We start from the raw sequence: 12,235 nt of genomic DNA, 5'->3' as shown, positions 1-12,235 counted from the left end.
TAAGTTTTAAGTAATACAGAGCTTATAAATATTTTGCCAACTCAAGTTACATAAGGTGCTTTGACCTTATTAAATAAAAATCTCAGGATGAGAGATAGATGTAGAAAATATTTTACCTTGGCTATAACATATGTTAAAGATACCAAGTTATTTTAAATATAAACCTGGTTTTTTACTCCGAGGTTCTCTACCAGGAGTTGCCTTGGACGTGCACTACGTGCAGGGTCAGCAAGACTTGCAACGCTTTGAGGCGAAAACTTGACTGACTTGCTGTTTGCTTACTTGGGAAATGGATTAAAAAACCAGGTTTATATTTAAAATAACTTGATATCTTTAACATATATTATAACCAAGGTAAAAAACTTTGTACATCTATCTGTCATCCTGAGATTTTTATTTAATAAGGTAAAAGCACCTTATGGTAACTTGTGTTGGCAAAATATTTATAAGCTCTGTATTACTTAAAACTGTATTTCTTAGCCTGGCTCCCATTGATTAGACCGCAATAAAGGTCGAAACCAGACTGGGTTGTGGCCCCTTGGCTTTAATACATAGTATCATACATCTCCTCCAGAAGATGTGTTTTGCATTAAGGGTAAATAGTAAAAATAGTGATCATAGCTTATACTACCTTTACCACATGTTGACTTGGACTTGCACTACGTGCAGGGTCAGCTAAACTTGCAACACTTACAGCTGCAAACCTGACAGACATCTCTTGTTTTGCTTACTTGGGAAATGCAGTAAAAAACCAGGTTTATATTTAAAATAACTTCGTATTTTAACATATATTATACCCAAGGTAAAAAATTTTCTACACCTATCTCTCATGCTGAGATTCTTATTTAATAAGGTCAAAGTACCTTTTGGTAACATGTGTTGGTAAAATGTTTATCAGCCCTGTATTACTTAAAACTTTGTATTTCCTAGCCTGACTCCCACTGATGAGACCTGAATAATGGTCGAAACCGGTCAGCGTTGTGGACCCTTGCCTTTAATACATAGCATCACACATCTCCTCCAGGAGATGTGCTTTGGATTAAGGGTAACTGTTAAGAATAATGATCAGAGCTTATTCTACCTTTACCACGAGTTGCCATTGACTTGCACTACGTGCAGAGTCAGCTAGACTTACAACACTTGCAGGCGCATACTTGACTGACTTGTCTGTTTACTTACTTGGGAAATGGAGTAAATCCAGGATTCTATTTTAAATAACTTGGTATTTTAAACATATATATATATATTGGGATAACCAAATAATTTTATTAGCTTGGTTATTTTTACTCCTAATCCCAAGTAAGCAAACAGTTAAGTTTGCCCGTGAAACGTAGTTCAAGTCTAAAATTGTTCAACACCAGGGCAACTCATTCTAAAGGTGGGTAAAGCTGTGATCACTATTCTATGTATTTCCCATAAAGCACATCTCCCTAAAAGATGTATACTGCAATACATTATGGGGTGGGGTCACTACCCAGACCGGTTGAAAGCTTGAAAGTTGATAAGGCTCTGTATTACTAAAACCTTGGTATTTAGGGTCTAGCTACTCACTGAGGAGACTACAAAAAAGGTTGAAACCGGTCTTGGCAGTTACCCCACCCATAGTGTATTGCAGTATACATGTTTTAGTGAGATGTGCTTTACATTATGGAAAATACTAAGAATAGTGATCAGATCTTTACCCACCTTTACAATGAGTTGTCCTGTTGTTGTACCACCTTTAGACTTGAACTACGTTTCAGCGCAAACTTAACTGTTTGCTTACTTGAGATTAAGAGTAAAAATAACCAAGCATATAAAATTATTTGGTTATCCAAATATACAATATCCCCAAGTTAAAAATTTATTTTCATATATATATATATATATATATATATATATATATATATATATATATATATATATATATATATATATATATATATATATATATATATATATGTGTGTGTGTGTGTGAGTGTGTGTGTGTGTGTGTGTGTGTGTGTGTGGTAATGTATATGGAGAGCTATTAAACGATAATTTTTTCGAAAGTTATTGATATAGAAATGATAATTAATTTGCGATTTGCATATATTTTTGTTCGAGTTATCCCCGACTTCTAGAAAACAATGTGGTTACTTAGCAGAACGAATATTTCGAATTGAGTTTTAGAAGTCAAAGAATATCATAAAGAAAAGCAGAAATACATTCTCTTCTGAAATCATATCTTCTAATTATTGTTAATTCATAGCAAGAAGCTTCGGTTTATATATCACCCTTTTTAAAGTATGATAATTAAAAAAAATTACTTCTGGTATTTTATTGCATAATTGAATGATTAATAATTTCGGGAACACTTGATGTTCGTTGTCTCACACACACACACACACACACACACACACACACACACACACACACACACACACACACACACACACACACACACACACACACACACACACACACACACAGAGAGAGAGAGAGAGAGAGAGAGAGAGAGAGAGAGAGAGAGTACGAATTCTGGTAATTTGCTTTAATATTTAAAGAAAATGCTGTATGCTTACGGCTTAATATTTTTTTTAATTAAATGATAATTAAAATATTTTAATACTTTAATTATCAGGAAATTAAACTGGGAAATGTTGGCACATTTTTTTCTCAAAACCCTTTCACCAATTGAAATGCATTGTGATAATTGAACTTTTTAAAACGACTGCATATAAAATACTTAAATATGCGATTAGGCCAGTTTTGTTTTTTATAAGCAAAAGATATTCATAAAGTTTAGAACATTTCTTTTATCTTTGATTGAATTCGAGCTGTTATCTTCTACATAACTAGGGAACGATATTGGTATTCTGGTTACACGTTCTTATCCGTCGTATACTTATCATTTTCGAAATTTAAAGTTTTCAAAATATCTTATTGAAGTAGAGCAATACACATTTCGATTATTTCAAGAAATAGAGAACGAAATATACTTCGCATACCGGTGAATTAGAAAAAACTTTTATTTTATACCGTGTGTGACCGATCCTCTTCAATTCCTTGAGCATAGCTCGGCAAGATCTGGGTCGGTAACAGCCTTTATTAAATGATTCGGTCAATTGCTGCACACTGAAAGTTCTGTTTCTCCGTAAATCTAATCCACATTGATGCAGAACAATGTGGATTATTTGTCCACCGATTAAACACTCGGGATATCTCTCCTTCCGAGAAACCAGTCAGATCTGCTGTTTTCAAAATCGTGGCTCAGGGCAGGTGTGCACCAGCAATAATCCCTCTATCGAATTCAGTAAGTTCCTTTTGTTTTTCCATTGTGATCAACACGATTGTGACGATTACCTACTAGCATCATTCTAGCTGCCTAAAACACGTGACCAAGTATATTACATATATTCAGCGTAAGTGACGTTTATGCACATCTGCACAAAGGTTTCTAATTCAGGGACTGCTATGTGTATAAGAGTTATTTAACTCATAAAACAAAATTCTATTAGAATTTTAACTTCAGATTTTTATGAACCTGAGAATATACCGGTAATATAAATTGCTTTTCTTCCAATACATCATAAAGATGTTAAAGCAGTTTATGTGAAATTTACCTGCTTAACGTTTCTAAATGAACCACACAAGAATGTGCCAATTAATCTCACAATGCTTTTTTGTTTACTGATTGACATTTTACAGAGTTCCGAATTTCTAAAAACAAATTCGTATTTTAGAAAATAATTTGTCTTGTAATCGTCCAGTTGGCGTGTGTCTGTAACTGGGTTCGAGGATAATCACGTGAGATAATTTTTGAAGTTTTTTCTTTGGTTGATAACACAATATTATGGTTTGATAGAATATTTAGTCACTTCCTGACGTGATCCTGGGCACTAATTTATTTGTGAAACTGATAAAGGATATTGCAAGCTATCCGGATAAATCCACAGATATGAAATTCAGTGATAATTAATTTTCCTTGATACCAAATAACATTATGCAATCATAATGTGTCATTATTTTCAATTAAACTGAGACCAATCCATCAAAAATGGAGTTAACTATATTTATTCGGTTTAATGATCGTTACAAAAAACATACATTAAAGGATACAAACATAGCGTGCTCAGTTATAAGTGCCAGTCGTTTATTATAATTAAATATAATTATAATTTTGATACAGAAATATGGATCTGCTTACAACACATATTCTATGAGATATGTTATTCGTTGAATAAAATGTAACTTTTATTAAATGAATATTTAAGACACCTATGTATTTTTAAGGTGAGGGGACTTGGTATGCTTTGATATTTGCACAAAACCAGAATAAATATTAATGTAAACTATTTGTAAAAAATTCTAAACGTTTTCGTAAAAAATAGCATAAATACACACATATACACGTTTACAGACAGATGTATATAGATACTTGAGTAAAAAAATACAGCTACATTACTTTGGTTTCTTAAATAAAATTTAATTAATTACATAACAAAAAATACATTTATAATTTTGTAATAGTTTTGAACAAAAGGACAAGAATATTACATAAACAATGACAAGTAAAACATTCACATAGTTTTAATTGTTAAGTAAAATTTGCTAATTATGATGATATTTGTTAAGTAAAATTTGTTACACATAACCAAATCATATTCCGTACTCAATATTCTCTTCAAATAGTTTCAAACATTACAATCTTTGTCTATTATTTCAATGTCCTTGTTTAATTTAACACATTTATTTTATTAGATTTATTCGATTAAATTTATTAGATACATTTATTAGATTACATTAACGGTTATTATCATGCTGATTATTGGTTACTTGACTACACTATTCAGCGAAACCTGGAAGCCAACAGTGGAGATTTGCTGTCGTTAATATAGTCGTGGTCTACGGTAAGGATTTGCGTGTAACGAGCATCACTTCTTCTACAATAAGCAATCGTGCAACTGATCAGAAGGAAGAATGTCAGAGGGATAATAACCAATATAAGCAGTACAAACAGAATTCTAGGTTTACACTTTGATACCACACTGTATTCATTCTCTCCAGAGTTGCTCTCTTTCGCTAGTTTTACTAAACCACGATCACTGGAAGCAAACCTCAGAGGAACCGAACAGCTTGTAGTGTTTTCACACACCATGTTTTCAGGCTTGACCGAGTAAACAGTTCTTCCTAAGTCAACGTCCAATTTGACTTTGTTTGGATCATGTAACTCCATGTTTTCGACTACGAACTGGTAAGTGTCAGTATCGGGTACTTGTATCTTCACTGGACGACATCTGGTAGATTTGTCAAGCACAGTAACGGGAATCTCCTGAAATTTAACAGCAAATGAGCAGTGATGAGAAAGAAGTGTTTTAAGTCTTTCTCTCCTGTTATCTATGGCAGCAATCATCTTGTCCTGTAGCGTGGACCATCCCTCTCGAATTGCATCTCTCACACCTTCTTGAAAATCAGATCGTGCTTCGCGCGCACTATCTGCCACTTTAAGTCTCATTTCAGCGTTGTCTTCGACCAAATGTTTAATGGCAATTTTCATATTTATTCGAGATTCCTTTATGGATGTTTCGACTTGCTCGATAAGACTCGATTTCTCCTTGGCGGCCTCGATGATGGCGTTTTTCACTTCAAGTCTGGTCTCTTTCATTACATTTTTCAGATGGTCTCGAAGATCTCTATTTCTGTTTACAGCATCTATGATAACTTCGCGAACACTGCTCCAAGTTTTAATTACTGAGTCTCTGATTTGCTGGTGTAGGTCCATATCGTTGTTTAAGAGTTCAATAACTATTTCCATGTTCTTGGAATTTTCTTCTTTTATGATCTCCAGTATTATGTTTTTCAGTTCTCTGTTATAGTGAATGGTTTCCCTAATTGCTCGGTGTATGTTTATCCATCCATCTGCCACTGCTTCTTCAATTTCTCGTCGCAGTCTCCTTTCTCTTTCGATCTTATCTTTAACGAAATTTCGTATATGCGAGAGTCCGTGTTTAACTGCTTTTCTTATTCCGCCGCGCAGATTTACAACACCTTCTACGACATCCCACACGTTTGATTTTCCATTTCGTACTGCTTGTCGAACGAGAGAATTAAGTTCTAGGTGGCTGTTAACAGAATCTCTAACACCCTCTCGTATTCCCCTTCTTCCGTCTAAAACAGCGTCTTTTATTCTCCTTCGAAAGTCCAGGTTTGTTTCAATTCTGTCGTGAACTTTTTCTCTTAATCGAGATCTACCCTCATTCAGAGTTTGAGCAATTTCCTTTCGAAGATCAGTTTCTTCTCTTACTACACTCTCTACTTCTTCCCACACTGTTATCCAACCATCTTCAAATGCATTCTCTATGACTTCACGAAGCTCACTATTATCATTGATAGCATCTCTAATTTCTTCGAGTACCTGCGCCCTTCTCTCGAGAACATGTTCCCTTATTTCTTTGCGGAGTTCTATATGGTTCTGCACCTTTTCTTTTAATAGTTCTCTCAGTTCTGAATACTCTCCTGCTAGTTTTTCTTTAATCTCTTCTCTTAACTCCCGATGTCTGTTGATTACGTTCTCAACATCATCCCACAAGTCAGTCCACCCATCATTTATAGCCTCTTGGAGAAGTTCACGAAGATCGGAATCTTGACTTACTGCCTCTCTTACAGCATTTCTTATTTTAAGTCCAGTTTCTATTCTTTGTCTGATGATTTTGCAAAGTTCTGAATCTGCACCGAATTCTTTCTTTAAAACATTTTTCAGATTTGAAGTACTTTCGTTAACAGCAGTTTGAATTTGTTCTCTAAGATCCCGCCTTGCACTGATCAGATCAACAATGACGTCTTTTACTTTAGTCCACCCGTTGTTTTCGGCATTAGTTAGGACATCGCCCAGTACTTCATGAAGCCTTTCTATAATGGCTTTGCGCGTTTCTAATCCGTCTGCTACTGCCTTCCGTATCTCACGCTGTAGTTCTAAGTCTTCTGAGATGGAATTATGTATCTCGAGTAATAAGAAAGACCACCTCTCAGCTACTGATTTTCTAATGTAAAATCGTAGAGAAAGGTGATGAAGAGTCACACGTTCTACTTCATCCCATACATTTGTCCAGTGATCTTTGATTGCTTGTTCAATGATGTTTCTAAGTTCTGCATTCTTGGTTACACTATCTCTTACAGCTTTTCTTATCTGGATGCGCCTACGAATGACAGTCTCTTTTATTTTCTTCTGGAGTTCAATGTTCTTAGTTACTTCGGTTTTTACTAAATCTTGCACGTTTGAAAGTTTGTTAAGAACAGAGTGTTTGATTTTTTCTCGAAGTCCTTTCTGATGAGCGATCACATCCCCCACTGTGTTCCACACGGTTTCCCAACCGGTTTTCAGTGATTCCTTTATTAGATCCTTCAGTTCTTCATTTTCGTTTACCGCATCTCTAATGATTTTCCGTAGATGAGATCCGTTCAACAGGGACTCCGTGATCTCCTTTCGAAGTTCTGCTCCTTTCAAAATAGCATTTTTTAAGAATTCAGTGAGATTTTCTTTTCCTTCTTTCAGACTTTTCTTAATTTCATCTTTTAGTTCTTTACGATTAAAGATAATCTTTTCCACTTCATTCCAAACGTCTGTCCATCCACTTTTTGTAGCTTCTTCTATAAGATCTCGCAGGTCCGTGTTCTCACTAACCGCTGCGATGATCGCTTTACGTACTAGAATTCTTTCAGCAACTGAAGCTCTTATGCTATCGCGAAGTTCGGTATTATGTTTGACTTCATTTTTCACTATCTCTCGAATATCTGAATATTTGTCAGCAACTGCATCTTCTATCTTTTTCAATAAAGCTTCATTCTGAGTAAGCAGTTCTTCAACTTCATTCTGAATGTTCACCCATTTTTCATTTACTTTTACTTTTACAAGTTCTCGAAGACTTGCATCATCTCGGAGAGCTTCACGTAATCCTTCTCGGATCTGCAGTCTCCTTTCTAGAACAGTATCTTTTATTTTTCTTCTAAGTTCTATATTATTGCCGATTTCATGATGTATGCACTGCCGCAGATCGGATCGTCTGTTCACTACGTTTTCCCTAATCACTTCCCGAAGTCCTCTTTGTTCAGTAACAATGTTTTCCACTCTGTTCCATATACGTGGATGTAGTGCGTTCCTTTCATCAGCGATGAGTTCACGGAACTCTACGTCATCGTTTACGCCATCATACACGGCTTCCCGTATTTGTTGTCTCCCTGCTGTTACTTCTTCCTTTATTTTTTGTCGGAGCCCGATATTTCTTTTTATTGCACCTTTAATGAATTCCTTTAAGTCCTTCTTCTTGTTTTTCACTGCTGCTCTAATCTCGTAGCGTAGATCCTGTTCTTGATTGACGATGTTGTGCACATTTTCCCATACAGTTGACCAACCTTCCCGAATGGCTTCTCGTATTGGCTCTCCCAGTTCAACATCCTCTTCCAGTGCTTCTCGTATTAGTTCTCTTAAACGTGTTCTTTCTTCCAAGATCACTTCTTTTATTCTTTGACGTAGCTCCACCCTCTTCTGAAATGCATCGGAGATGAGGTCATGTAAAGAAGATCCCTTTTCACGAATAGCTACCATGACCTTATCCCACAGTTCCTTGCGCTCGCTTATGGCCTCTGTCACGAAATCTGTCACATCGGAAAGTCCATCCTTCCAGGCTTCCCTTACTACATCCCTTAAATCTTCATGTTGATCGATGGCATTGTGTAATGCGTCCCTTAAATCAGTCCGACCTTCATCAACAGCTTCCTTGATCCGTTTTCGAAGTTGTACACGTTGCTCGATGGCATTAGCAATCACACTTTTCACATTAGCCCTTTCATTTTCTATCGCAGCTTTAACTCGCTCCCTAAGATCAACTCTTTGGTTTATTGCGTTCTTTATTGCGTCTTTCATCCGCTGTCGTCCTTCTTCTGTCACATCGTTAATCTTTGTTCCAATGGTTTTGTAATCATTTTTGAGATCTTTAAGATCGAAATCTTTGTCACGTGTGTCATCCCATGTTTTAAGCTTCTGTTCGATACATTCGGTTACGTTCTGCCTACCTTTCACTATGTAGAGAAACACTCCGGGTTCAGCGGAACAGGCAGAGACGTTGACTGCTGATCCTTTCAACAAGTAGTACTGAAATTTCCGACTTTCTCCCGACTTTAGATCGACGTCGAAATTCACAGTATCTGTCTGTCGAATATCGGAGGAGACCGGAGGAACATCGTTTATTTGGTGTACTGTTGTTGGACGAGGAGAAGTTATTTGTTGCGATGAACACCACAGAGACGATATCTGTGGGAGAAGTTTTGAGTCTGAGGCTGAAATCGTGTCTTCATAATTGTTCGTATAGAGCACTGTTAGTCCTATTCCGAGTGTCAAAATAACTGACAAGCAAGCGAAGAAAGCAGCGATCCACGGGGAACAATATCCTCTCCTTGAAGATTCTGATGAAAAGAGAAAAAGAAAAAAAAAATAATAATAATTAGATCACTTTAAAATCAAAGCATCATAATAATTTATTTTATTAAAATTAATTATGTAATCAAGCATTTTACAGGGAAAAAATAATTCAAATTTGATGCGCAAGCAAACTGTTATTTATCATTGTATTTAGACCGACACAGGTTTTGCATATGCTCAGCCATGATGAATCCCTTTCAATAATTTCCATTTCCCCAAGATATTCCTTTCTAAAATATATCTTGTAATATTTCTGTTGAAATATTTTTGTCCAAATTAATTTTTAAAATTAACAAGGAGACAGATATTATATTTTTAAATTCATTTCGAAGTTACAGATACATATGCATTTATATACGGACGACCGAGAAAATGCTTCGAAATATCCTGAAACCAGTAACAGTAACCTGATTATATTTTTGCTGTTTTGTAATTTAAGCCTAAATATGAATCGTATTTCTTTTACGTATTTGAATATTATCGTCTATCTTGCTAGGATGGTTTCCATTTTGAAAAAACATGATACAATGGACTCAAGTGAATATGCTATCGGACACTTTTCTGTCCATAATGTTTGAATGGCAAATTCAGTGAGAGCTAGTGCTTTGCCACAATCAGAAAATCTACAACTCAAATGATGTTATTTTCATGCTGCTCCAATTAATCCGTAACCTCTTAATCCGTGCAGATTTGCCCAGAACTGAAAACCTCATTGCGGGTCAAGAGAAAGCGATTTCGTGTTTGCATGTAACCATAAATCATCAGTTATATGATTGTATCAAATGATGCTGTAAAATTGTAAAATTACAAATGAAGAATGTTTCGCTATTCCTTTCTTTCCTAATGGAGAGAGAGAGAGAGAGAGAGAGAGAGAGAGAGAGAGAGAGAATATACTCATAGAAAAGTAAGAGAACCAAGTCATAGTAAGAGAACCTTAGTAGGAAAAAAAAGGCTTTTGTCTGGCAGTTTTCTTCATCTCCGTTATCCACAAACCTATTGTGAAGTTATTTATTTACTGAAAACAATATTTCGCTTAGGCTGCTAGGTTTTATAGAGCGAATGAACGAAATGGAAACCATTATTTCCATGCTGGGATTTTGATATATTGTATAAGCCGTACAGTAGTATTGATTCCCCCTTCACAGTTTATGAATTTAGTTTTCATTAATGAAAAATGAATAAAAAAATATTAAAATGAATAAAAAAATATTAAAATGAAATTAATTGAATACTAATTTATGAAAAGTAAATGTTTCAGATATGGGTGCATAAACCGTTTTAATACACGGAATTGTAAGCTGATTCGATTTGCTCAATAGCCTTAACAATATTGGAAAGTTCGGTTACGGAACGTTTGAGCTGAACTAACGAGGTTTTTTAACTTTGCACTATGCACAGTTTACTGCCTTTCTGTATACTTAAAGGATATAATAAAAGAAGTCAGTTTTTGTTATTGCCTGCTGAGTCCATCAGGAATATCTACACCCAAACACATACACATTTGTACAAATATTTTGACTGGCTCTCTTCTCTCATACCCAAGTGCAGAAGTTTTGGGAGATGATAAACCAAAAACTCGATTTATCCTTCGTGGAAATACGCAAACTATTCATTAAAAGATGGTTAACATATATATGAACTAGTCACAGTTGCCTGAGTCAGAATTAAAAAAAAAAAAAAAAAGATGGCTTTCTTTTTCCTGCTCTCTTTGTTCGACAATCGAAGCAGATCAATAACCGTTGTTAGCGCAACTCACGTATAGATACGATCAATCTACTGTATATTTCATGCCTCTCCTTCTGTAGCCCACCGTAAGGATCTCTTGTATATTTACCCGTCGGTAAACATTGCTGATATAAATAACTCAGATATTCCAGTCCGCTTATGACGCAAGCAACTTTATATGCATGTCTTTAGCTGAAGGTTAGTTAGCTGATCTAATGTTTTTTTTTTCCTTCAAAAACTGTTAATTTTTCATATCACTAAACAGAAAAACGTGACTTTTTTTAGTAATATATGTGTGTATTCTACTTGCAATAGCAAGCAGAATAAACACACTAAAACTAAATATCACTAAAATTAAAAAAAAAATTCATCTTAAAAAATTGCGATATCTAAATAGCAATTTTGATTTTATATCCTCCAAAATATTAACGAACTAAACTTATTTTAAATAAGGAAAATATTATATATTTGCTTAATCACTTTTGACAAACATTTCTCATATGATTACAAGGGGAACAGAATCTAAAGTAATAATGAACACGATGATAATAATTATTGATGTCATATCTTTCAATTAGCTTCAGTAAATATGTAATGATGGTTACACTTAGCATAATACTAATTTAAATTGAACTCGTTTAAAATTTAGTGCTTTAAAAATAAAAATATTACTACTTACTCATTTTGTCGCCTTTTGAGAACGAAGGCGAGGTACTGGCACACACGAACACACGGGCAATAGTTCCGGCACTGAACACTGATTACGATGGTTAAAGCCCAATATGCAAACCAGAAGAGATCAACTGCGAATGGTGTGTTCTGCTTTGTGGAACAGTATTTAAAGCCGAGATGCGAGTGATGAGATCAAAGTTATTTTGTGATAAGGTCGAGTGTTGTTTCGTAATCATAACTATGTACGTGACGTTTCCATTACGCTGACAATAATGATTCAGAAACACTAATCTGTTGTGTAAGCTGTTGATAAAGCAATTCCATTATACCTGAAAATTACTCGTGTTCGATGAACGTCAATAACTGTAGATAGAGAATGACTGATAGTGTAGTAGTGAAATA

The 12,235-nt window shown here is 35.1% G+C and overlaps 1 protein-coding gene across 1 annotated transcript; it reads right to left on the bottom strand.

Annotated features, from left to right (window-relative positions):
- Window positions 1–4,019: 4,019 nt before the first annotated feature.
- On the bottom strand, window positions 4,020–11,881 carry LOC150110391 (uncharacterized). Its single transcript, XM_090399165.1, has 2 exons — window positions 11,841–11,881; window positions 4,020–9,420 (listed from the first exon to the last, which is right to left on the bottom strand). Exons 1-2 carry the CDS (start codon window positions 11,842–11,844, stop codon window positions 4,811–4,813), a joined length of 4,614 nt encoding a protein of 1,537 aa, XP_090255291.1. The 5' UTR covers window positions 11,845–11,881; the 3' UTR covers window positions 4,020–4,810.
- Window positions 11,882–12,235: the final 354 nt, after the last annotated feature.

Source organism: Typopeltis vanoorti, chromosome 1, assembly GCF_054136105.1.
Source record: "Typopeltis vanoorti isolate ZY-2024b chromosome 1, IOZ_Tvanoo_1.0, whole genome shotgun sequence".
NCBI lineage: Eukaryota > Metazoa > Arthropoda > Arachnida > Uropygi > Thelyphonidae > Typopeltis > Typopeltis vanoorti.
This window is presented reverse-complemented; position numbering and strand designations above follow the sequence as displayed.